We start from the raw sequence: 27,886 nt of genomic DNA, 5'->3' as shown, positions 1-27,886 counted from the left end.
GAGAGAGAGAGATTAATCGAGAGAGAGAGATTGATCGAGAGAGAGAGAGAGAGATTGATCGAGAGAGAGAGATTAATCGAGAGAGAGAGAGAGAGATCGAGATTGATCTTGAGAGAGATTAATCGAGAGAAAGAGATTGATCGAGAGAGAGAGAGAGAGATTGATCGAGAGAGAGATTGATCGAGAGAGATTGATCGAGAGAGATTGATCGAGAGATAGAGAGATTGATCGAGAGAGAGAGAGAGAGATCGAGAGAGAGAGATTAATCGAGAGAGAGATTAATCGAGAGAGAGAGAGAGAGATTAATCAAGAGAGAGAGAGATTAATCGAGAGAGAGAGAGATTAATCGAGAGAGAGAGAGATTAATCGAGAGAGAGAGAGATTAATCGAGAGAGAGAGAGATTAATCGAGAGAGAGAGATTGATCGAGAGAGAGATTAATCGAGAGAGAGAGATTAATCGAGAGAGAGAGATTAATCGAGAGAGAGAGAGAGATTAATCGAGAGAGAGATTAATCGAGAGAGAGAGAGAGATTGATCGAGAGAGAGATAGATTGATCGAGAGAGATTAATCGAGAGAGCGAGAGATTGATCTCGAGAGAGAGAGATTAATCGAGAGAGAGAGATTTAGAGAGAGAGAGAGAGAGAGAGATTAATCGAGAGAGAGAGATTAATCGAGAGAGATTAATCGAGAGAGAGAGATAGAGATTGATCGAGATATAGAGAGAGAGATTGATCGAGATATAGAGAGAGAGATTGATCGAGAGAGAGATTAATCGAGAGAGAGAGATTAATCGAGAGAGAGAGATTAATCGAGAGAGAGATAGATTGATCGAGAGAGATTAATCGAGAGAGCGAGAGATTGATCGAGAGAGAGAGAGATTAATCGAGAGAGAGATTAATCGAGAGAGAGATTAATCGAGAGAGAGATTAATCGAGAGAGAGAGATTAATCGAGAGAGAGATTAATCGAGAGAGAGAGAGATTAATCGAGAGAGAGAGAGAGATTGATCGAGAGAGAGATAGAGATTGATCGAGAGAGAGATAGAGATTGATCGAGAGAGAGAGATTAATCGAGAGAGCGAGAGATTGATCGAGAGAGAGAGATTAATCGAGAGAGAGAGATTTAGAGAGAGAGAGAGAGAGAGATTAATCGAGAGAGAGAGATTAATCGAGAGAGATTAATCGAGAGAGAGAGATAGAGATTGATCGAGATATAGAGATAGAGATTGATCGAGAGAGAGAGATTGATCGAGAGAGAGAGATTGATCGAGAGAGAGAGAGATTGATCGAGAGAGAGAGAGATTGATCGAGAGAGAGAGAGATTGATCGAGAGAGAGAGAGATTGATCGAGAGAGAGAGAGATTGATCGAGAGAGAGAGAGATTGATCGAGAGAGAGAGAGATTGATCGAGAGAGAGAGAGATTGATCGAGAGAGAGAGAGATTGATCGAGAGAGAGAGAGATTGATCGAGAGAGAGAGAGATTGATCGAGAGAGAGAGAGAGAGAGAGAGATAGATTGATCGAGAGAGAGAGAGAGAGAGAGAGAGAGAGAGAGAGATTGATCGAGAGAGAGAGAGATTAATCGAGAGAGAGATTAATCGAGAGAGAGATAGATTAATCGAGAGAGAGATAGATTGATCGAGAGAGATAGATTGATCGAGAGAGATAGATTGATCGAGAGAGAGAGATTAATCGAGAGAGCGAGAGATTGATCGAGAGAGCGAGAGATTAATCGAGAGCGAGAGATTGATCGAGAGAGAGATTAATCGAGAGAGAGAGATTAATCGAGAGAGAGAGAGAGAGATTAATCGAGAGAGAGAGAGATAGATTGATCGAGAGAGAGAGATTAATCGAGAGAGCGAGAGATTGATCGAGAGAGAGAGATTAATCGAGAGAGATTAATCGAGAGAGAGAGATTTAGAGAGAGAGAGAGATTTAGAGAGAGAGAGAGAGAGATTAATCGAGAGAGAGAGATTAATCGAGAGAGAGAGATTAATCGAGAGAGAGAGATTTATAGAGAGAGATTTATAGAGAGAGAGAGAGAGATTAATCGAGAGAGATTAATCGAGAGAGAGAGAGAGATTGATCGAGATATAGAGAGAGAGATTGATCGAGATATAGAGAGAGAGATTGATCGAGATATAGAGAGAGAGATTGATCGAGATATAGAGAGAGAGATTGATCGAGATATAGAGAGAGAGATTGATCGAGATATAGAGAGAGAGATTGATCGAGAGAGAGAGATTGATCGAGAGAGAGAGATTGATCGAGAGAGAGAGAGATTGATCGAGAGAGAGAGATTGATCGAGAGAGAGATTGATCGAGAGAGAGAGATTAATCGAGAGAGCGAGAGATTAATCGAGAGAGAGAGAGATTGATCGAGAGAGAGATTAATCGAGAGAGAGAGAGATTAATCGAGAGAGAGAGAGATTAATCGAGAGAGAGATTGATCGAGAGAGAGAGATTGATCGAGAGAGAGAGAGAGATAGATTGATCGAGAGAGAGAGAGAGATTGATCGAGAGAGAGATTGATCGAGAGAGAGAGAGAGATTGATCGAGAGAGCGAGAGATTGATCGAGAGAGAGAGATTAATCGAGAGAGATTAATCGAGAGAGAGAGAGATTTAGAGATTTAGAGAGAGAGAGAGAGAGAGATTAATCGAGAGAGAGAGAGTTATAGAGAGAGATTTATAGAGAGAGAGAGAGAGAGATTAATCGAGAGAGAGATAGATTGATCGAGAGAGAGAGATTAATCGAGAGAGCGAGAGATTAATCGAGAGAGCGAGAGATTGATCGAGAGAGAGATAGAGATTAATCGAGATTGATCGAGAGAGAGAGATTGATCGAGAGAAAGAGATTGATAGAGAGAGATTAATCGAGAGAGAGATTAATCGAGAGAGAGATTAATCGAGAGAGCGAGAGATTGATCGAGAGAGAGATAGAGATTAATCGAGATTGATTGAGAGAGAGAGATTGATCGAGAGAAAGAGATTGATAGAGAGAGATTAATCGAGAGAGAGATTAATCGAGAGAGAGATTAATCGAGAGAGAGAGATTAATCGAGAGAGAGAGATTGATCAAGAGAGAGATAGAGATTAATCGAGAGAGAGAGATTAATCGAGAGAGAGAGATTAATCGAGAGAGAGATTGATCGAGAGAAAGAGATTGATAGAGAGAGAGAGATTGATCGAGAGAGAGAGATTAATCGAGAGAGAGAGATTAATCGAGAGAGAGAGAGATTGATCGAGAGAGAGAGAGATTGATCGAGAGAGAGAGAGATTGATCGAGAGAGAGAGATTGATCGAGAGAGAGAGAGATTGATCGAGAGAGAGAGAGATTGATCGAGAGAGAGAGAGATTAATCGAGAGAGAGAGAGATTAATCGAGAGAGAGATTAATCGAGAGAGAGATTAATCGAGAGAGAGATTAATCGAGAGAGAGATTAATCGAGAGAGAGAGAGATTAATCGAGAGAGAGAGAGATTAATCGAGAGAGAGAGAGATTAATCGAGAGAGAGAGAGATTAATCGAGAGAGAGAGAGATTAATCGAGAGAGAGAGATTAATCGAGAGAGAGATTAATCGAGAGAGAGATTAATCGAGAAAGAGATTAATCGAGAAAGAGATTAATCGAGAGAGAGAGAGATTAATCGAGAGAGAGAGAGATAGATTGATCGAGAGAGATTAATCGAGAGAGCGAGAGATTGATCGAGAGAGAGAGAGAGATTAATCGAGAGAGAGAGATTGATCGAGAGAGAGAGAGATATTAATCGAGAGAGAGATATTAATCGAGAGAGAGAGAGAGAGAGATATTAATCGAGAGAGAGAGAGAGATTGATCGAGAGAGAGAGAGAGAGAGAGATATTAATCGAGAGAGAGAGATATTAATCGAGAGAGAGAGATATTAATCGAGAGAGAGATATTAATCGAGAGAGAGATATTAATCGAGAGAGAGAGAGATATTAATCGAGAGAGAGAGAGATTGATCGAGAGAGAGAGATATTAATAGAGAGAGAGAGAGATTAATCGAGAGAGTGATTAATCGAGAGAGATTAATCGAGAGAGAGAGATTAATCGAGAGAGAGAGATTAATCGAGAGAGAGAGATTGATCGAGAGAGAGAGAGATTAATCGAGAGAGAGAGATATTAGTCGAGAGATATTAATCGAGAGATATTAATAGAGAGAGAGAGATATTAATCGAGAGAGAGAGATATTAATCGAGAGAGAGAGATATTAATCGAGAGAGAAAGAGATAGATTGATCGAGAGAGAGAGAGAGATTAATCGAGAGAGAAAGAGATAGATTGATCGAGAGAGAGATTGATCGAGAGATAGATTGATCGAGAGAGAGAGATCAAGAGAGAGAGATTGATCGAGAGAGAGAGATATTAATCAAGAGAGAGAGATTAATCGAGAGAGATATTAATCAAGAGAGAGAGATTAATCGAGAGAGAGATTGATCGAGAGATTGATCGAGAGAGAGAGAGAGATTGATCGAGAGAGAGATTGATCGAGAGAGAGATTGATCGAGAGAGAGAGAGATTGATCGAGAGAGAGAGAGATTGATCGAGAGAGAGAGAGATTGATCGAGAGAGAGAGAGATTGATCGAGAGAGAGAGAGATTGATCGAGAGAAAGAGAGATTGATCGAGAGAGAGAGAGATTGATCGAGAGAGAGAGAGATTGATCGAGAGAGAGAGAGATTGATCGAGAGAGAGAGAGATTGATCGAGAGAGAGAGAGATTGATCGAGAGAGAGAGAGATTGATCGAGAGAGAGAGAGATTGATCGAGAGAGAGAGAGATTGATCGAGAGAGAGAGAGATTGATCGAGAGAGAGAGAGATTGATCGAGAGAGAGAGAGATTGATCGAGAGAGAGAGAGATTGATAGAGAGAGAGATTGATCGAGAGAGAGATTGATCGAGAGAGAGATTGATCGAGAGAGAGATTGATCGAGAGAGAGATTGATCGAGAGAGAGATAGAGATTGATCGAGAGATTGATCGAGAGAGAGAGATTGATCGAGAGAGATTGATCGAGAGAGAGATTAATCGAGAGAGAGATTAATCGAGATTGAGATTGATCGAGATTGAGATTGATCGAGAGAGAGAGAGATTGATCGAGAGAGATTGATCGAGAGAGAGAGATTGATCGAGAGAGAGAGATATATCGAGAGAGAGAGATATATCGAGAGAGAGAGAGAGATATTAATCGAGAGAGAGAGAGAGATATTAATCGAGAGAGAGATATTAATCGAGAGAGAGATATTAATCGAGAGAGAGATATTAATCGAGAGAGAGAGAGATATTAATCGAGAGAGAGAGAGATATTAATCGAGAGAGAGAGAGATATTAATCGAGAGAGAGATTGATCGAGAGAGAGATATTAATCGAGAGAGAGAGAGATTGATCGAGAGAGAGAGAGAGATTGATCGAGAGAGAGAGATTGATCGAGAGAGAGATATTAATCGAGAGAGAGATATTAATCGAGAGAGAGAGATATTAATCGAGAGAGAGAGATATTAATCGAGAGAGAGAGAGATATTAATCGAGAGAGAGAGAGATATTAATCGAGAGAGAGATTGATCGAGAGAGAGAGATTGATCGAGAGAGAGAGATTGATCGAGAGAGAGAGATTGATCGAGAGAGAGAGATTGATCGAGAGAGAGATTGATCGAGAGAGAGAGAGAGATTGATCGAGAGAGAGATTGATCGTGAGAGAGATTAATCGAGAGAGAGATTAATCGAGAGAGAGATTGATCGAGATTGAGATTGATCGAGAGAGATTGATCGAGAGAGAGATTGATTTAGAGAGAGAGAGAGATTAATCGAGAGAGAGAGAGATAGAGATTAATCGAGAGAGAGATTGATTGAGAGAGAGATAGAGAGAGATAGAGAGAGATTAATCGAGAGAGAGAGATTGATCGAGAGAGATTGATAGAGAGAGATTAATCGAGAGAGAGAGATTGATCGAGAGAGAGAGAGATTGATCGAGAGAGAGAGAGATTGATCGAGAGAGAGATTGATCGAGAGAGAGATTGATCGAGAGAGAGAGAGAGAGAGATTAATCAAGAGAGAGATTAATCAAGAGAGAGATTAATCAAGAGAGAGATTAATCAAGAGAGAGAGAGAGATTGATAGAGAGAGATTGATAGAGAGAGATTGATAGAGAGATTGATCGAGAGAGAGAGATTGATCGAGAGAGAGATTAATCGAGAGAGAGATTAATCGAGAGAGAGATTAATCGAGAGAGAGATTAATCGAGAGAGAGATTAATCGAGAGAGATTGATCGAGATTGAGATTGATCGAGAGAGAGAGATTGATCGAGAGAGAGAGAGATTGATCGAGAGAGAGAGAGATTGATCGAGAGAGAGAGAGATTGATCGAGAGAGAGAGAGAGATATTAATCGAGAGAGAGAGAGATATTAATCGAGAGAGAGAGAGATATTAATCGAGAGAGTGATTAATCGAGAGAGATTAATCGAGAGAGTGATTAATCGAGAGAGATTGATAGAGAGAGATTGATAGAGAGAGAGATTAAACGAGAGAGAGAGAGAGAGAGAGAGATATTAATCGAGAGATATTAATCAAGAGAGAGAGATATTAATCGAGAGAGATTAATCAAGAGAGAGAGAGATTGATAGAGAGAGATTAATAGAGAGAGATTGATAGAGAGAGATTGATAGAGAGAGATTGATAGAGAGAGAGATTGATTGAGAGAGAGAGATTGATAGAGAGAGATTAATCGAGAGAGATTAATCGAGAGAGAGAGAGAGAGATTGATCGAGAGAGAGAGAGATTGATCGAGAGAGAGAGAGATTGATCGAGAGAGAGAGAGATTGATCGAGAGAGAGATAGATTGATCGAGAGAGAGATAGATTGATCGAGAGAGAGATAGATTGATCGAGAGAGAGATAGATTGATCGAGAGAGAGATAGATTGATTGATTGATCGAGAGAGAGATAGATTGATCGAGAGAGAGATAGATTGATCGAGAGAGAGATAGATTGATCGAGAGAGAGATAGATTGATCGAGAGAGAGATAGATTGATCGAGAGATAGATTGATTGATCGAGAGAGAGATAGATTGATTGATCGAGAGAGAGATAGATTGATCGAGAGAGAGATAGATTGATTGATCGAGAGAGAGATAGATTGATCGAGAGAGAGATAGATTGATCGAGAGAGAGATAGATTGATCGAGAGAGAGATAGATTGATCGAGAGAGAGATAGATTGATCGAGAGAGAGATAGATTGATCGAGAGAGAGAGATTGATCGAGAGAGAGAGATTGATCGAGAGAGAGATCAAGAGAGATAGATTGATAGAGAGAGAGAGAGATTGATCGAGAGAGAGATTGATCGAGAGTGAGATTGATCGAGAGAGAGATTGATCGAGAGAGATAGATTGATCGAGAGAGATAGATTGATCGAGAGAGATAGATTGATCGAGAGAGATAGATTGATCGAGAGAGATAGATTGATCGAGAGTGAGAGATCGAGAGAGATAGATTGATCGAGAGAGATAGATTGATCGAGAGAGATAGATTGATAGAGAGAGAGAGAGATTGATCGAGAGAGAGAGAGAGAGAGATTGATCGAGAGAGAGATCGATATAGATCACTTAACTTTTGTTACACAAACATATACTAAATTCTATGATAATTCTTGCAAGAGAGACAACTTTAAAAAAAAAAAAAAAAAAGGATATTTCGATATTAAGTCCATTTGCAGTATATTGTAGAATATGGACAACATATTACTTGAGTTGGCGGAGACAGCTGTTCAGGTTGTTTAGAGGTTCTTTGCAGTTTACTGAAGGTTTAAGCAGCTCCTCTAAAAGTGAAGGTGACACTGGGCAATCAGGGATTTTCACTGGAGTCACTGGATTGGAAGACGTAACATCACCTTTTAGTTCTTTCCTCTACAGAAAAGCAAAGACATCATCCATTCAGAACAAAGAAGAGCTTACATAAAATTTGTTTGTTCATGATTCAGATAGAGCATATCTGAATTATTAAAGTTTAGTTTTGACTAGACTGTCCCTTTAAGCACTTGAATACAATATAAGGAAACCAAGGGACTATATAACTGCTGCATAACATGCATACACATCATGAAAAGAAAAAATAAAATAGCACTCATCTTTTATACTGATTAAATGTCTTGCCCCTTCTTAAAGAGTAGATTTTTAAAAAAATGTTTTTTATATATATATATATATATATATATATATATATATATATATATATATATATATATATATATATATATATATATATATATATATATATATATATATTTTAGTTCCTGTTTAACAACTTCAATACCATAATTTACAGAGAAAGAATTGCCCAAATAATTTTTTGCTATCACTCTGTTTAGACAACCCAAGGCAGGTCCATTTTGGTATATTTGATGCCACTATTTGGCCGCTAAATACAATCATTTTAAAAATAAAAAAAACTTTGGGGTTCTCACTGAAATTATTTACACACAACTACTGCAATCATAAGATAAAAAAAAAAAAAGTTTATCTGGGATCCCCTCTGTTATGAAATAGCTGAGATGCATGTATTTGCATTGTTTTTTGGCAATTAGAAGGCCACTAATTTGGCAATTAGAAGGCAGGGGTTTATCATTAGCTTGTAGGGTTAATATTTGCTCTCCCACCTGACACCTCACACTCCCTGATCCTTCTCAAACAGCTCTCTTCCCTCAACCCCCCTCACCCCCATTGATCACCACCATCTTGGGTACTGACAGACAGTCTGACAGTAAATAAATAGAAAAATGTATTCATTTCTGTAGTGTCCCTCCTCATCCTCCCACCTCCCTGATCCCCCCAAACAGCTCTTTAACCCTCCCCCACCCCTACTACCCACTGGGCCATCCACCCACCTTTTTAATCTTGCTCTGCCTAAGGTCCATTTTCAGTTGCTGGTTCTGCTGCAACAGGCTCTTCATGCTGTTCTTCAGCTCTGATACCTTTGCTTGAAGAATGAACTTGTCTTTCTGAGTCATAGTAAGGTCATCACGCACAACCTCTAGTTCAGCTTTGAGATTCTGGGCATAGAGACAATGTGTCAAATGCTTATACAAATAAGAGACTGTTTTTAATTCAATATGCATAAAATAATTTATGCTAGTGGTGAGAGAATATATTTTCAAGTGTTGTCATTTGTTTTACTTTATACACACACACTAAGTCAAGTTAATAAAGAAGATGATTTGCGTATAGTGAATATTTAAATATGGTAGTTATTTAAACACACTGCTACTTCTCCGCATACCTGCAATAATAACTGAACACTCTCCAATTCTCTCTGGCTACGTTGCTCAGTCATATCCAACTGTTGCCTCATAGACTGAATCTCACGCTCCTTCTGCTCCACCTCCCACTTCAGATCCTCAACCTGGAGTAAGAAAAATCAAAACAAAAACCTACATTTAATATAAAAGTCAACAAAAATTCTCAGCTACCAAAAATCAGCAAGTACCTTGCAGAAAGTTAAATGATACATTTAACCAGACAAAATATGCATCATAGCCCTAAGCATAGCAAAGTGCTTTCCTTTATTAATACTATATGCAACTGCTTTGCTAATAAAAGTTAACATAAAATAATAGATCTGCTTGGAATGTGATAAGAGAATGTCTAAATAAAAACACAGGCGTTCTTTTTACCTCCTGATTTATTATTGGCTTGTTGCTCAGCTGCTCATCAAGCTCCTTCTGTAACAGCTGTAGCTGGGATCGAGCGTCTGACAACTCTTGCTGAAACTGTGATAGTTCCTGGGAATGTTTTTCATCCTGAGATCTGTGTAAAATGCAACGTTTTAAAGCCAAAATACATAAATTTGTAAGACAAAGATGTACACAAACTCGTTTATCTGTCAAGTAAGATAACCTTTTCTTTCCAATGGCATGGAGAGTCCACAAATCCATTCTAATTACTAGTGGGAATTCAACTCCTGGTCACCAGTAGGAGGTAAAGAACACCCCAGCAAAGCTGTTAAAGGGACACTGAACCAAATTGTTTTATTTTGCGATTCAGATAGAGCATGTAATTTTAAGCAACTTTCTAATTTACTCCTATTATCAATTTTTCTTCATTCTCTTGCTATCTTTATTTGAAAAAGAAGATGTCTAAGCTTTTTTATTAGTTCAGAACCGTGGACAGCACTTTTTTTTATTGGTGAATGAATTTATCCACCAATCCGCAAGAACAACCCAGGTTGTTCACTAAAAATGGGCCGCCATCTAAACTTACATTCTTGCATTTCAAATAAAGATACCAAGAGAATGAAGAAAATTTGATAATAGGAGTAAATTAGAAAGTTGCTTAAAATGTCATGCTCTATCTGAACTTCAAAAGAAAAAAAAATGGGTTCAGTGTACCTTTAAGTATCACTCCCACTTCCCATAAACCCCCAGTCATTCTTTGCCTTGTACATCAGGAGGATGTGCGAAGATGGTGGTCTAAAGATATTAATTCTTTAAAGGACCAGTCAACACTGTAGATTTGCATAATCAACAACTGCATGATAAGACAATGCGATAGCACTTATTCTGAACTTCAAATGAGTAGTAGATTTTTGTTAAATAAATTGCAAAGTTATGTCTATTTCCACTCCCCCTTTATCATATGACAGCCATCAGCCAATCACAAATGCATATACGTATATGCTGTAAATTCTTGCACATGCTCAGTAGGAGTTGGTGACTCAAAAAGTGTAAATATAAAAAGACTGTGCACATTTTGTTATTGGAAGTAAATTGGAAAGTTGTTTAAAATTGCATGCTGTATCTGAATCATGAAGTTTAATGTTGACTTGAGTGTCCCTTTAATGGGTACTTTTCCCTGTAAGCAAGGATTGGGGTTATGCTGTGTCCATGTAATCCTCTTTAGTAAGCGTAATGGTGGCTTTTAGCAGTTGGACGGCAAGGTAGTCCTAGCTTCCCTTCCAACATTGATGCTACCCCTATATAGAAAACCAGGGTTGGTTACTCTGCTTTTCTTTTTTCTTCAGGTCCCTGTCAGAGGTCGGTTGAGTCTTTCATACCTGAGAAGCGGTTTTCTGCCCTGCAGCTGGATCCACAGGTAAGTGCTTTTGCATTCTGGGTTAGAAGTTTTCAGCACGTTTGAGGTTAATTCCTCAGTGGACCTTAATTGGGACTTTAATATATCTCCAAATGAAGAGATAGTTAAGGCAGCATTGACAGGGCACTGAATCTGCAGAGGAGTTTAAGGAGTTAATATATCCCCCTTTTTAATTTGAGGCTGGCTATGAGAGTGGGACATATTTTTATTTTTTATTTTAAAAACTATGCTAGACATTATGTGGGATATGTTTCAGGGCTAGAACTCCCTATGGACATTTGCTTTTTCCTTTATTATTACTGTGCCGGCAGTGCAGCCTAACTCTGTGGTGCATTTGTTTTGTTTTTTTCTGATGCGGTCATGACCGCTCTCCGCTCTTCCTCTTTCTCTCACAGCCGACTGAAGCAAGCAGACAGCTTCAGAGAAACGAGATTTGGGAGAAGGAATGGACCCTAGTTAGAAGATCCTTCCTCAGAGGCCGGAAGTGCAGCGTAACTCGCACGCTTTTCCCTGTGGCGCATTTGTTTGTTTTTTCTCTGATGCGGTCATGACCGCTCTCCGCTCTTCCTCTCACAGCCGACTGAAGCAAGCAGACAGCTTCAGAGAAACGAGATTTGGGAGAAGGAATGGACCCTAGTTAGAAGATCCTTCCTCAGAGGCCGGCAGTGCAGCGTAACTCGCACGCTTTTCCCTGTGGCGCATTTGTTTGTTTTTTCTCTGATGCGGTCATGACCGCTCTCTGCTCTTCCTCTTTCTTTCACAGCCGACTGAAGTGCTTTAGTCCTCATTGTTTGTCTGACGAAGATCGGAGCAAGCTTGAGATCGGAGACTAGGCGATCCTGTTATGTTCTGGGCCAATTTTAAGTCTAATAGAGGAATCCATCTTAGACTCTATAGTGGGAATTGGCTTCTGGTCACCGGAGCGGTAAGCAGGAGCTGATGTTATAGCAGTGCTAATTTCTTAATATTTAAAGACTTTTTTCCTTGCAAACTGCATTAGAAAACTTGTATTATCTTTAATTTAAAAGTATAAGAGATTGTTACTGCAGTTTGAGATTAATAATTGTTACTATAGTCTGAGATTAAAGGGACATAAAACAAGTTGTGATAGAGACAAAATATAATATGTACTTTAATTACTTTACCTGCAAATTTATACTGCAGTGACTCACCATTAACCCTTTCTTTTTAGTTTCTGAATTGTAAAGCTCTAACTCCCTCCACACAATACCTTCTATGGCTGTATCTATATCTATTGTTGTTTTGGAAGAATGCAAAAATGCATAGCGATTATCTGCTGGAGCATGCCTAGAATCTGTGAACTCAGTTGAAATACAATGCCTGTGTCTCAACACTGATAAGGGTGGGTGGAGTTAGGCTGCTCATTGCTTATTTTTGAAAAATTTAAAATATACTTGCAAGCAATTTTAAAACAATTTTTTTATGCAAACTATTTTTAATTAATAAGCCCTTTTAGGACATGCACAGATGTCAATCTGTTTTATGTCCCTTTAATATTTAGTTTCTATTGGGAACCAATATGTATCATTATGGACCCTGATAAAAATCTAGAATAATCCTTTGACAAATGTTTGTATTGCTCGGAGGCTCAAATCATTCCTCCTGTGCAGTTTTGCTCCACGTTTAAATAAAATGTAACTATCTAAAGATAAAGATACCCTCTCAGAGTCATCTGTCTCTCAGTTTAATGTTGCCCGTATTATGCCTCAGCTTTCCCCTCAAACGTCCCAAGCTTTAGCAGTTTCACAAGCAGTGCCCTGCGGTTCCTCTCAACCAGTTCCTGGGGGTGTATATTTACCAGGTGATTTTGCTGCGCAATTGACTTCTGCAGTCTCTGCAGCTTTGACTACCTTACCTATTGCTGGTAAGAGAAAGAGGAAAAACTAAGAACATATCTAAACCTAAGAGTTCTGACTCCGCCAAGGCTGCGTTAGTCAGTCTGTCTCGGTTATCTGAGGAACATTCCTCAGTGGCTTCTGAGGGTGAGATATTCGATTCTGAATCTGCTGTTGCTAGTACAGTGAACTCTGAGGAGGTAAATTTTAGATTTAAGCTTGAACACCTCTGTTTACTTTTGAAAGAGGTTCTAGCTACATTGGAGTATTCCGACACTACAGTCGCAGAGACTCCTAAAAGGGCTAATAAGCTTAACAGAGTTTATGTCAAACCTACATCTGTGGATGTATTTCCTATTCCAGATCGCATGTCTGACACTATAGCTCAAGAATGGTAGAAGCCGGGTGTTCCTTTTTCACCGGCTCCTGTTTTAAAAAAGATGTTTCCTGTTGCTGACTCTTTGCGTGATCTTTGGCGCACTGTTCCTAAGGTAGAGGGCGCTATATCCACTCTAGCCAAGAGAACCAATATTGAGGATAGTTCTTCATTTAAGGACCCTATGGTTAGGAAACTGGAAGGTTATTTAAAGTGCCATAAAACATGCTGAGATCTGTGCATATTCTAAAAGGGCTAATTAAGTAAAATTAGTTTGCATTAAAAACAAAATTTATGCTTACCTGATAAATGTTTTTCTTTCCGTATATGGTGAGTCCATGACGTCCTCAATGACTAGTGTATCACTCCTAGCCAGCAGGAGGAGGCATAGAGCACCACAGCAAAGCTATTAAGTATCACTTCCCTTCCCACAAACCCCAGTCATTCGACCAAAGGGAAATTGAAACAGGAATAATACAAGGCGTAGAGGTGCCTGACGTAAAGTAAAAAATAACTGTCTTTATAAAAAAGGGGTGGGGTCGTGGACTCGCCATATCCGGAAATAAATTTATCAAGTAAGCATAAATTTTGTTATCTTTCCCAAGATATGGGGAGTCCACAACGTCCTCAATTACTAGTGGAAACTAATACCCAAGCTAGAGGACACAGATGACTAGGGAGGGAAAACAAGACAGGCAGACCAAAACAGAAGGCACCACCGCTTGAAGAACCTTTTCCCAAAAGAAACCTCAGCCGAGGCAAAAGAATCAAATTTGGAAAAAGTATGCAGAGAGGACCAAGTTGCAGTCTAGCAAACCTGATCCACAATTTCCTTTATGAAGGCCCAAGAAGAGGATACAGCCCTTATGGAATGAGCTTTAATTCTCCCAAGAGGATGCTGACCAGCTGTCTCATAAGCAAAACAAAAACACTTCTCAACCAGAGGGAAAAAAAAGTAGCAGTAGCTTTCTAACCCCTACACTTTCCTGAGAAGCAAACAAACAGGACAGAAGACTGGCGAAAGTCGCCTATAGGTAGAGTGTTAGAGCACGCACAACATCTAAGTTGTGCAACAAACGTTCCTTATGAGGAGGATTAAATGAAAGAACAACAATTTCCGGATTAACATTTCTATCAGAAACCACTTTAGGAAGAAAAAAAAACTTAGAACGAAGAACCGACTTAACATGAAAGAGAAGATAAGGCGAATAACACTGCAAGGCCGAGAGATCCGAAACTCTCTGAGCAGAGTGATAGCAAAAAGAAACAAAACCTTCCAAGAAAATAATTCAATATCTATGGAATGCAAGGCTGAAACGGAGCCTGCTGCAAAACTAAGAGAACAAAAGTGAAACTCCAAAAAGGAGCAAAAGATGTAAAAAAAGATTGCACATCTGAAGTGTCCTGCCAGACGCTTATGCAACAAAACGGATAATGCAGAAATCTGACTCTTCAGAATACTGACTGACAAACCCTTCTCCAGACCTCCCTGGAGAGAAGACAAAAAATCCTAGGAAACCTGACACTACTCCAAGAGTAGTCCTCAAATTCATACCAAGAAAGATATTTACGCCATATCTTATTGAAAATCTTTCTAGAAAGAGGCTAGCGAACCTGAATCATGGTGCCAATGACCGTCTCTGAAATACCACGCTTAGACAAAACTAAGCGTTTAATCTCCAAGCAGACAGCTTCAGAGAAACGAGATTTGGGAGAAGGAATGGACCCTAGTTAGAAGATCCTTCCTCAGAGGCAACCTCCAAGGTGGAAGAGATGACATCTCCACTAGGTGTGCATACCAGATCCTGCGAGGCCACGCAGGAGTTGTTAAAATTATCAATGCTCTCTCATGATTGATACAAGCAATGACTCGTGAAAGGAGAGCAAATGGATAAAACTGGTATGCTAGACAGTAAACCCAAGGAACCGCCAGGTCATCTATCAGGGCAGCCTGTGGAACTCTTGACCTTGAACCGTACCTTGGAAGCTGGGCGTTCTGCCGAAACACCATCAAGTCTAACTCCGGCACCCTCCATTTGAGGGCTAACCTGGAGAACACCTCTGAATGGAGAGTCTACTCTCCGGAAGCAAAATCTGTCTGTTCAGGAAATCCGCTTCTCAGTTGTCCTGGAATGTGGATGGCAGATAAACAATTGTGAGCTTCCACCCACTGAACAATCCGAGACACCTCCTTCAGGGCTAAGGAACTCAGAGTTCCTTCCCAGGAAAATGAAGTAAGCCACGGAGGTGATATTATCCAACTGTAATCTGATAAATCGGGCTAAGGACAACTGAGGCCAATCCATCAGAGCATAGAAAATCGCTGTCAACTCCAAGATGTTTATGGAGAGAGCAGACTCAGAGTCCAAAGTCCTAGCGACTTAAACGAGTCCCAGACTGCTCCCCAGCCCAGCAAGCTGAAGTCGGTGGTCACTATCACCCAGGAAAAAGTCTCCATAAGCATGTGCCCTGAGACAGATGCTCCTGAGAAAACCCCACAGAAGAGAATCTGTCGACTGATCTAGATCTATCCTCCGAGACAGATCCGAATAGTCTCTGTTCCATTGTCTGAGTATGCATAACTGCAGAACTCAGACAGAAAAAGAGCAAAGAGAATGATGTCCATGTAAGCAACCATCGGACCAATTACCTCCATACCATGAGCCACTAATGGCCAAATAGTAGACTGCAGAGTCTTTGATTTTCTGAACTTTGCCAGAATATTTTCATAGATAGGGACCATAATAGTTTTCCCTAAGAAAAATACCCCTCTTTTCCAGATTCTCTTTCCACCCGGAAGAATGCAGAAAGGACAACAAGATCTCAGTTGAGAATTTGCTTTGTGAAAGGATGGTGCCTGAACCATATATCGTCTAGAAAGGAGCACCGCTGCAATTCTAGTCTCCAGAACCTTTGAGGAAATTCTGGAAGTCATGGCAAGGCCAAAGGAAATAGCCACAAACTGAAAGAGTTTGTCCAGAAAGGCAAATCTCATGAACTTGAAGATACGCACCCTTCATGTCTATGGTAGTCAGGAACAGACCCTCTTGGACCAAGGAGAATGTAATAAATGATTTCCATCTTGAATCCTAGACCCTGTTCCCTTACAGGAACGTAACTATCACTCCCAGAGAGAAAAAAATACCAAACCCAATTCCAAAACGCCTCTTATCTGGACTGTAGATAAACTTGAGAGGAGGAACCTGCCTCTGGGAAGAAAGGTTTTGAATCTATTTAGAAACTCTGAGATACTAAGTCCACAGCCCATCTGGGACAACTCGTATCCATCCTGAAGAAACAGAAATTCAGCCTCCCACTAGTCCAATCCCAAATCAGGGGCAAACCCATCATGCTGGGTTAGACTCCGCTGCGACTTTCTACTCAGATGTCCTTTAGGTCTATTCGTCTTGTCTTGTGGTAGAAAAGACCCTTTTCCACCCGTAAAATCAGATTTTTTTTTTGCCAGACCATGACCAAACAAGGTCTTACCCTTGTAAGAAAGTGCCAGAAGCTTGGACTTAGAGAAAAATTCCACTGACCAAGAATTTACTACAACGCCCTGTTGACTAGCACAGCGAAACCAGATATCTTAGTTCCCAGGTTAATAACTTGTAAGGTAGCATCAGAAATAAAAGAATTGGCTTCTGCCAGGATCTCCCAAAGGAGTTTCTACCAAACTGAATCAGCTAAGGCGTTGCACCCAAAAAATGCCGCACTTGACACAGTAGCAATACAAAGATAAAATAAGCCACCAGCTTAGTCCAGTGATCCTAAAAGAGCAGCTATCCTTTATAGTGATCATACTTCTCTTAGCCAGAGTAGAAATAGCCCCTTCTACTGTAGGCACTGTGCACCATGAACAGTTAATGGAGTCAGCGACAGAAAACATTTTTGATACAGGAGACAGTGAAAAGGAATCCCTGACTTCTCCAATTCCTGCAAAATACCTCAGTTGCACGGTCTGTAACAGAAACACTTCTACAGAGGAAGGAACATCGTAGTAACTAAAAACTCTACTAGATTTCTTAGGGTTAACAACGACAGGCGTATCAGAGTCGTCCAAGTACGCAAAACCTCCCTAAAATATAGCTTTAATCTGAAGGATACTACTTCAGCATCAAATGAAGAAATTATACTGTCCGAATCTGAGATTTCACCCTCATCAGACCTATGAGGACGGGCAACCTACGTAGCAACAGGTGGAACAGAAGCCTTACTATCTGAATCACTAATATTCCTCTTGCGATTTCCCTTTAGTAAAGGAAAAGCAGATGATGCCACAGATACCGCAGAAGATACCTGGGCAGCAAATTCTGCAGGCAAATAACTCCTCTAGGAGATTGGGAGGAACCACAGGGCTCTGCATGTGATGCCATAAAGGCTTGGGACGATTGAGGAGAAAGCTGTGGCATTGCCTAAACAGTATCATCCTGAGAGACATGGGGCTATTAAAATATATTTGCGATCATTATTGAAAATTAAAATACTTAAAAATTAACACCGTCACTTTAAGAGTATAGAGGCTTGTCTTAAAACAGGAAAAATATAAATAGGAACAGACCTCTGTTCCAATCTTATGCTCCTGTAGTATAACATGAAAATAATCCCAATTCTCTAATTATAGAAAATTATTTATTGGGATAGTTATTAAAAAGTAACTAATACTTTAAATAATTCCTTAAGTGAAGGAAATTCTATCATGAGCAGGTGTACTCTTGGCTGGTTGAGTATACGCAGGTAACGCCAGCTCTTCATATGTAAGCATAAACTAAAACTTGGGACAAAGTGAGCATTAGGGCAAAATAGGAATATCACAGGACCCATAAACATCCCTGTCCATACTCCATGAAGTAACATAGAAATTATTAAACACTGTCATATTATTACCGGGGGGGGGGGGGGGGGGGGGGAGAGAGAAACAAAAACAAAATCGGTACTGTCGCTTTAAAATTTTTACATGAGAAATTTGAGATAGGTTAGCGATAACTAGCTAGCCACCTTTAGAACCATACAGCACAGAATCTACTTCAGAACAAGCTGCAGGAAAAACTCCCCTGCCGAACAAGGATCGCAAAATGGCGGCAGCAGAGAGGACTCCGCTCCGCTTTGAAGAAACCAGAAGCGGGTCACGTGGGTTAAAAGAAACTGCGTAGTAAAAACATCCATGTTCTAAAGGTGCGTTTCTCCCTCAGGAACAGTGACCTGAATTAGTAGAAGCACCAACCGCATTAACATTGTCTTATACAACTTACAAGGCAAGTGCTCGACAGCAAAGTTAAAAACTATTAGCCCAATGTCAGAGAGATTGACTTTGCTCCGTGAATAAACCAACACACCAATAAACAGACCTCAAAAACAAGTAGCCTGCTTATTTTAATGAAACATACGTTTTTGAATGCCCACCATGAATAAAAAGGGGATTACTTTAAAATTTCTGAATAAAATAATTAACCCCTTCGTCTCTAAGTCACAAAAAGCCTGCTTCATGCCTATATAAATACCCTGTATAAGGATATATTTATGTCCCATAAAGATGCAGCTCAATTTCGCCTATCTTCACTCCTAGAAGACAAAAGGGCACTTATCAGCATCTAGAATACTCCCAACAGAGACCTGTAGAAAGAGAAAGAACAGAGTAAACCTATTCTGGCTTTCTATACTAGGGCAGCAAAATGTTAGGAAACCTTACAAGTTCCTTAGTGCTTTAAAGCCACCACTACCCTTACTGAAGAGATTAACGTGGATTACGGCTAAACCCAAAATTCTTGTTTGAAGCAAAAGAAATTCAGTTTTCTTCAGACACCAAAACTTCACCTCCTCCATGCACCAAAGCAAAGAGAATGACTGGGATTTGTGGGAAGGGAAGTGATACATAACAGCTTTGCTGTGGTGCTCTTTGCCTGCTCCTGCTGGCCAGGAGTGATATTCCCACTAGTAATTAAGGAGGTTGTGGACTCACTATATCTTAGGAAAGAAACATGTTTAAAAATTGCAGGCAAGTATTTTAAAATTATTTTTAAAAATAAGCAAAATGACTTACATAGCTATGCTTCCTGGAGTAGACTGATCCCCCCCCCCCCTTATCAGTGTTTAACATCATAAACACAGGCATTGTATTTTAACTGAGTTCACAGCAGCGTATTTGCTTCTAGGCATGCTCCAGCAGATAATGACTGTTAAAGTCTTGCATTCTACCATATCAATGGTGGATATATATGCAGCCATAAAAGGAATTGTGTGGGGTAAGCTAGAGCTGTACAATTCAGACACTTAAAAGAAAGTGTTAATGGAAAGGCACTGCAGTATAAATTTGCAGGTAAAATAATTAAAGTACATATTATATTTTGTCTCTATCCCAATTTGTTTTATGTCAGTTTAAGAAAAATGTTTCTTCACCAGGGTCTTCAATGGCAACCAGTTGCTAGTATTGCGATAGTTGCCGGTGCAGCCTCTTATCGGTGTGACTCCTTGTCTATGATATTATTTCGGGAGGAGACTACAATAGAGGATATCAGGATATGATCAAGGCCTTAAAGCTGGCTAATACCTTTATCTGTGATGCCAGCATGCAGGTAGTTCGTTTGGGGGCTAAGATTTCTAGCTTTGGCGTTTTCTCACGCAGAGCCCTATGGCTAAAGTCTTGGTCTGCTAATGTAACATCCAAGTCCAAGCTTCTGACAAAAATCATCTTTTTCTTCCAAGGCTGAGCAATCGAAGACCTCATGGAGGTCTAGTCAGCCATGGAATAAGGGTAAACAATCCAAGAAACCTTCCTCTGAGTCTAAGTCAGCATGAAGGGGCTGCCCCCGATCCAGTCCCAGATCCTTGGGCAGTGGAAGTAGACTACCAGGGATCCAGGATAGGATTCCAATCTTGTCCCCTCAAACAAGATAAAGAGAGAGACGTTCTTAAACGGTGTAAAAGATCTTGCTTCTATTGGAGTTATTGTACTAGTTCCTCTGGCGGAACAGGGCCAAGGATTCTATTCCAATCTGTTCGTGGCTACCAAAAAAGAGGAAACTTTTCGACTTATTCCAGACCTCAAGTGTCAACAAATTTCTCAAGATCATGTCCTTCAAATTGAGACTATCTGTTCTCTCTTTAGTTCAGGAGGGTTAGTTTATGAACCAATAGACCTGAACGAAACATATCTTCATGTTCCTATCCACAGGGCACATTTCAAATTCCTGCGGTTTGCCTTTTTGGACAAACCCTTCCAATTTGTAGCCCTACCTTTCAGCCTAGACGCTGCCCCTCAAATCTTAACTTAGGTTCTAGGTGCTCCTTTGGCAGTAGCCAGATCTCAAGGAATTGCAGTGGATCCGTACCTGGACGATATCTTGGTTCAGACGCCATCTTTTCATTTAGCAAGATCCCATACAGATTCTCTGTTGTCGATTCTTCGTTCTCACGGGTGGAAGGTGAATCTGGAAAAGAGTTCCTTGGTACCAAATATCAGGGTATGTTTTCTGGGGACGATCATAGACTTGATCTCCATGAAGATTTTCTCGGAGGTCAGAAAAGCCAAACTTCTTGCTGCCTGGCTTTCTATCCGTCCATCTGTGGCAATGGGTATGGAAGTGATTGGTCTCATGGTGGCTTCCATGGACATTATTCTGTTTGCTTGTTTCCATCTGAGACCTCTACAGTTATGCATGCTTTCGGCTCTGCAATGTGACCCCCTTACCTTATTTTTCATGAGGATAAGGCGGTCCTTCGTACCAAGTTGGGATTTCTTCCTAAGGTGGTGTCGGACCGCAATATCAATCAGGAAATTGTTGTTCCTTCATTCTCTCCTAATCCTTCTCAGAAGGAACGTCTGTTGCATAACCTGGATGTTGTGAGTGCTCTGAAGTTCTATGTGCAGGCAGCTAGAGACTTTCGACAATCTACTGCTCTTTTTGCTGTGTTCTCTGGTAAACGTAATGGCCAGAAGGCCACTTCTTCTATGGTTTCCTTTTAGTTGAGAAGTGTTACTCGGTTGGCTTATGAGACAGCTGGAAAACAGCTTCCTGAGAGAATACGGTTCATTCAACTAGGGCTGTCATTTCTTCCTGGGCCTTTAAAAATGAGGCTTCTGTGGAATAAATCTGCAAGGCGGCCACTTGGTCCTTGTTGCATACTTTTTCTAAATTCTACAACTTCAATGTTTTTGCCTCGGCTAAGGCTTCTTTTGGGGGGAAAGTTCTTCAAGCAGTGGTGCCTTCTGTTTAGGTCTGCCTGTCTTGTTCTCCCTCTCTTCCATTCTGTGTCCTCTAGCTTAGGTATTGGTTCCCACTAGTAATTAGAATGGATTTGTGGACTCTCCATGCTATTGGAAAGAAAACAAAATGTATGCTTACCTGATAAAAAATTTTCTTTCCTGGCATGGAGAGTCAATGACCCACCCTAAATTTGTTTTAAGATGGCTTTTGTCATTTTCTAAACCTCTATAACCTTTTTCTCCTGTTCTCCTTCCATATTCCTTCAGCTGAATGACTGGGGGTTTATGGGAAATGGGAGTGATACTTAACAGCTTTGCTAGTGTGTTCTTTGCTTCCTCCTGGTGGCCAGGAGTTGAATGCCCACTAGTAATTAGAATGGATTTGTGGACTCTCCATGCCAGGGAAGAAAATAATTTATCAGGTAAGCATTTTCTTGACTCTAAAGGTGGCATCTTGGAAATCAGGGAAGCCAATAACCCAAATTCAATATTTACAAGGGAAGGACAGTTGTGCTATAGATCAGCTATTACCAAACTTTTTTTTTTTAATAAAAAATTAAAAAAAATTGGTGAATTGACCTAACAGCTTTAAAGACTTCCTTTTAGACCAGGGGTGGGCAATTACCGGCCCTCCAGATGATTTAGACTATCCCTTTAATCACTTATTTTCTGTACATTTCTTCCTAGTTTATAAATACTAGTAATATTAACACAAACTAGGGGCAGAAATCACACAAGCTTGTTCTTTTTAGTATTATATGTCTCTTTCCTTCAAATCCCTCCAAGATAACACCCTCAAGCTCAATTCTTTGTTCCACTTATTACAGCACCAACACCCTATGTCTAAACATTGCTGCTGTGAGGAAACGCTAGATTTCATTAGAGCAGATACATAGGTTCTTACAGATAGAGATTAAATCAATTTGTGAAGAGATTAAATCAATTTGTGAAAATTATCAATTCATGTAAAATTCCATTAACATCTCCTTCAAATGGTTTTAATCATTTGGGATTTGTTAAAGACAAGGCAGAGCTGTATGCTTGTTTGGATACATACATTTCCATATAGTATTTGGATATGTGCAGCCTTTTAATGCAAAGTTTAATGGCAATAAACAAAACATGTACTTACTGCAGCTTGTTGGCTTCAGCCTGCAGTGCCTGCACTAGAAGTTCTTTGGCTTGTAGCTCTTTCTTCACCTCACTCAGTTCAAGTGCTGCTGCCCTGTAGTGTCGCCGGTTGTGTGCAGATTCGGACTTGGCTGCTGCTACCTGTATAGATGACAGTATTTCTTTTAATAATCCTCTTGGGCTGGTATTATCCAGCTGAGCAGCAGCTGTGTGACTTAGGGAATCACAAACTCTTTTTTACCTGTTCTGCCAGACTGCTAACTTTGGCTCTTTCTTTTTCTAATGCATCTTGAAGAGACTTAACTAGTTCCCTCGTCTGCTGATCTTCCTCCTCTTTGCGTTTGAGGACTGCTTGCACCTGTGTAAATAATTATAATATAAAATATTAATATGTATCAAAAGCAGTAAGAGACACTAATTCAATGTTACAGATAATTTGTCAGCCATATGATTGAGTACTATGCACAGTTCTGGAGATCATATATCAGAGTACATTTACAAAATTTGAAATGGGTTTAAAGACTGCTACAAAATGGTGTATTGCCCAAATATCAGTTTTCTGTTCAAAAGTTTGTTTGTAGTAAGGATAAATATTAAGCCAATGATAATAAATCACTATCTCCTGCTTTGTGGATGGTATTAATGAATGTGAGAGAAATAACAAATATTGCATAACAGGAGAACTCTGCCTACCAGAATGCAAAGTGCCTACTGTAAAGTTTAATGGAGGATGGATAATGGTCTGATGCTTGTGTTTGGGCTAGGCCCCTAAATTTCAGTGAAGGTTCATCTTTATACTAGAGGATACAAAGACATTTTAGACAATTGGGTTCTTCCAACTTTGTGGCAACAGTGTGGGGAAGGACCTTTCCTATTCCATGCATGAATGTGCCCCTGTTTCCTTCACACCAAACTCATCAGTACCAGGTCTTCATGGTACTGATGAGTTTGGTGTGAAGGAAATTGTGTGGACTGCACAGAGGCCCAACCTTAACCCACCCTGCTGAACACCTTTGGGATGAATTGAGCATTGGAACATCAATTGCAAGCCAGCAACATCAGTGCCTGACTTCACAGATGTGCTTTTGGCTGAATGGGCACAAATTCCTAAAGCCATTTTTTGTCACCTCTAGAAGCAGGTCTGTTATATTATTCTTTAGAAATAAGTAAGACTTTAAACAAGGCATTAACTGCTTAAAACAAAGTGATATGAACAGTTGCATGAATACCTGCAGGTTAAGTTGTACAAGATCAGCTTCTCTTTTTGCCAAAGCAGCCTCCAGTATATTATTGTGTTCACGGAGAGAAGCATTGGACTGATTGAGCCCTGTTACTTTCCCTCGCTCATGTTCCAGCTCAAGTGTCAGTTTCTTGTTTATTTCTTCCAGACGTTTAATCTTCCTTCTAAAGCCACGGGATTCCTGGAGCTATTTTGTAAACATAATAGTTTATAAAAAATTAATACTAAAACCCAACAATAATATTTTTTTCATTAGGATATACTGTACATGGAAGTACAGGTTAGAAAACCCTTTATCCAAACTGTTTGGGACCGGAAAAGGTTTGGATTTCAGAATAGTTTGGATTTTGGAACATTGTTACCTGTAAAATGGGATAGTGTGGAGAGGGGATTGAACAAAGTGTAAACGACAATATCTAATAAAATTTAGGCAATATTTACATGTTATAATATAGATTATACATGTAACCAAAAAGGTAGTTTTGTATAATTTTTAATACTTTTTTATACATAGAAAAATCAGAAAGATAGTACAGTACTGTAATCAAAAAGGTAATATTTGAGGTTTTAAATAAATACAGACTATTTAAATACAGACTATTTTTTTTAGAACACAAAAAAGTAAACCAAAAAGACACAGGCAGAGAAGATTATGAATTTAAAAAAATATATATCAATTAAACAGTTTGGATTTTGGAATTCCAGATTTGGTCATTTGTACCTGTAGAGATGCAATGTTTAACAAAAAGATGGATATTTCCTCACATTCTCACCTACTATTACTTTATGGGTTAAGAAGATGAAATCTTTATTTGAACCGTGTGCTGACTAGATGGTAATTTAAAAAGTAAGCGACCTTATGGGTGCTGTTATTCATTTTTTTTTTTTTTAAACAAGCTTTATCGAGTTTGACAGGAAGTAGGAACAACAACGAAAACAGTATACATTACTTGTAAATTCAGTATGCAATAATCTTGATGACAAAACAAATAAATTTCCATATTATTGCTATTACATCAGTCTTGATACATAAATTTCAAATAGAAGATAACAAGTTTGTAATAGTTCAGATGTTCTCTTGTCAATATTTTATGTCCAGTATCACTGTATGAATCTTGAGCTTGTTTTCTACGAACTATATGCTCGTGGTGTTAAATATTCATTATAACCAAATTTAATATAAACGTAGGTATTTACATCAGATGCCTAAACAAAGGTATACGTATTACTTTTCAGCATATTTACTTTACACTGCTGAAAGTCTCTTATGGTCTGATGTCTCTACCCGCAGGGGGTAGTGTAAACAGAAAAAAAGGCAGAGTAAGAGAAGAAGAAGTTGGAGTAGTGTGAAGGGGGAGGGAAAGAAAAAAAGAAAAAAAAAGGGAGGAGGGGGAGGGGAAGTCCCTGAAGGGGTATCCCCAGCCTGGGTAAGTTACAGCTCCTTGCCTTCCCAAGTTAAGGTCATCATTTCGTGGGTGGCTAGTCTCCCTGTTTTAAGAAAGTGATATCGTTCTAATCTAAGTAGGCCTTCCACCTTACTCTTCCATTCTTGGACAGTGGGAACCCGAGGGCTCTTCCAGTGTGCTGGGATAAGTCCTTTCGCACCGTTCAGCATCAGGAGAAAAAGTAAGTGCCTGTCCAATCCCACTATCTTAGGGAGCTCGTGATAGATCAGGTATGCCGGTTTGGGAGGGATAATGATTTTAAGAATTTTGCTCATTTCTCCCAGCACTCCGTCCCAGAAAGATCTTATCTGTGGGCACGTCCACCAGACATGCAGAAAGGATCCCTCTCCTCCACAGCCCCTCCAGCACCCCCAATCTGTGTGGGGGTACATTTTCTGCAATCTCTGGGGCGTTAGGTACCACCTACTGAGTGTTTTGTAGTGCATTTCTTGGACTCTCGCTGATATAGACGCTTTTCTGGATTTTTTTTAAAGATTTTCATCCAGTCCCCATCTGATATATCTATTCCTAGTTCTGCTTGCCATTAGACGTATATTCCGGAAGGGTAATAGCCCCCTTGCACATTACTAGCTGGTATAAATGGGAGATAAGGTGTGTTGGTGTTTGTTGGGTGATACACAAAGCCTCAAAAGATGTTCTATGTCTAGTCAGTGCACCTCGGTCTTTACAGGTGTTAAAGTAATGCGTGATTTGCGCCACTCTATACCAGGACGCAAAGACCGTCTGGTCCCAGTCGGCCAATTCCGCTTGCGTCTTGAGTTTATCTTGTTGCAAGGCATTGGAGAAGGCTATTTCTGCAAGAGTTTGGGTTTCTCCCATAACTCGCCTTGGGAGCGCGATTCCCAGATCAGAATTTTCCCATATAGGGATAATTGGCGAAATGCGTGTGGAAACATAGGAGCCCTCATCCAGTGTCCTATCCAATACCTTAAAGGTGTCGTTTATCATTGGATACATTGCAATATGCTCTGGCCGGTTTTTAACTGTAATCCAGGCCAGTGCCCCGACATTTCTATGTTGCAAAATTTCGTTATCGATTTGGATCCATAATTTGTTGCAGGAGTTACGGTTCCATTCCACAACCCTCTGCAAAAATATAGCTCTTTGATACTCTCTCAAGAGCGGGATCCCCAGTCCACCCCTGTCTCTAGACATATATATTGTGGACCTTCTGATCCGAGGCCTGATACAGTTCCAGATATATACTTCGATGCCCGTTTGCATTTGTTGGAGGTATTGAGAGGCCGAAACTGCCCGGATAGTCTGCATAATATAAAGGTTTCTTGGTAAGACATTCATCTCGACAATTCCTATTCTCCCCATCCATGATATTGTTTTTTTCTTCCAGTTGGACAGATGCCCAAGAACTTCATAACAAATTTTTTGTAATTCAGGTCGACTATTTCTTGGGGGCTAGATGTAACCATGATACCCAAATATTTTATGCTATGCTTAGCTATTTTTATTGGGCAGTTGAGATAGCAAACCGATCCGGGGGTTCAGTGATATTTAAAATTTCGGATTTCAGGGGATTAAGGAGGAAGTTTGATACCACTCCGTAATTTTTGAATTCCATTATTGCCTCCTGTAGTGATGTGGCAGAATCCGACAATGTAAGGAGGACATCGTCGGCATACATTGAGAGTTTGTGTTCGGTTCCGCCAATTAAGAATCCTCTCACCTCCGGGTTAGATCTGATCCTATTGGCAAGTACCTCAATTGTGAGGGCAAACAGGAGGGGCGTCAGAGGACACCCCTGTCTTGTTCCGATTAAAAACGTGTCTGAGAGAGTACCATTCACTCTCACTCGCGCATTCGGCGCCGAATATAAGGACATAACAATATTTATAAAGCCAGGTCCAAAGCCAAACTTTTCAAGCGTCAATCGAATAAACGTCCAGCTGACCCGATCAAACGCTTTTTCCGCGTCCGTTGTTACTAGAGTGAGGGGTAATTTATGTATGTGAGCGTAGGTGATCATTTGTTGTACTTTAAGGGTATTGTCTCTGGCCTCTCGTGCGGGAATAAATCCAACTTGGTCGGCAGAGATCAGCTCAGGAAGGAGCCTATTCAGACGTGCCGCCAAGACTTTCTCAAGAATCTTCACATCTGAGTGCAGGAGGGATAACAGCCTAAAATTTTCAGGCCTATCAGGGGATTTCCCTGGCTTAGGGATAACTGCAATATGAGCCGCTAACATGGAGTTAGGGAGTCTAGGGGTCTCCGATAAGGAGGCAAACAAGCTTGTTAGTTCAGGAACAAGGACATCCGCATATATCTTGTAATATTTCAGACCGAAGCCATCAGGCCCTGGACTTTTACCCGAAGGTAGATCTTTGATGGCTTTCTTAACTTCGTCTGCTGGAAGATCAAAAGTTTTTCTGTCCTCGTCAGATATTTCTGGGATGTCAGTGGTCCGTAAATATCTGAGAACGTCGTCTTCTTCCTGTTGAGATACAGGAGAAGCCCCTCCATTTCCTTCTAGACTTTTCAGATTTTAAAGGGATTTGTAGTATCT

The 27,886-nt window shown here is 40.1% G+C and overlaps 1 protein-coding gene across 2 annotated transcripts in view; it reads right to left on the bottom strand.

The window, feature by feature from the left end:
- GOLGA3 (golgin A3) overlaps positions 1 to 27,886 on the bottom strand; it is a 213,751-nt gene that overhangs the window by 13,590 nt on the left and 172,275 nt on the right. For both annotated transcript variants that reach the window (XM_053701891.1, XM_053701892.1), the window contains exons 17-23: positions 23,892 to 24,089; positions 22,904 to 23,020; positions 22,664 to 22,803; positions 9,680 to 9,812; positions 9,286 to 9,408; positions 8,894 to 9,058; positions 7,756 to 7,916 (exon numbers count right to left, since the gene is read on the bottom strand). In XM_053701891.1, coding sequence (XP_053557866.1) covers positions 7,756 to 7,916; positions 8,894 to 9,058; positions 9,286 to 9,408; positions 9,680 to 9,812; positions 22,664 to 22,803; positions 22,904 to 23,020; positions 23,892 to 24,089 — 1,037 coding nt within the window. The remainder of the gene's footprint in view (positions 1 to 7,755; positions 7,917 to 8,893; positions 9,059 to 9,285; positions 9,409 to 9,679; positions 9,813 to 22,663; positions 22,804 to 22,903; positions 23,021 to 23,891; positions 24,090 to 27,886) is intronic.

This window comes from Bombina bombina, chromosome 2, assembly GCF_027579735.1.
Source record: "Bombina bombina isolate aBomBom1 chromosome 2, aBomBom1.pri, whole genome shotgun sequence".
NCBI lineage: Eukaryota > Metazoa > Chordata > Amphibia > Anura > Bombinatoridae > Bombina > Bombina bombina.
Note: the sequence above shows the minus strand (reverse complement) of the source record. Positions and strands in the feature narration are given on the sequence as shown.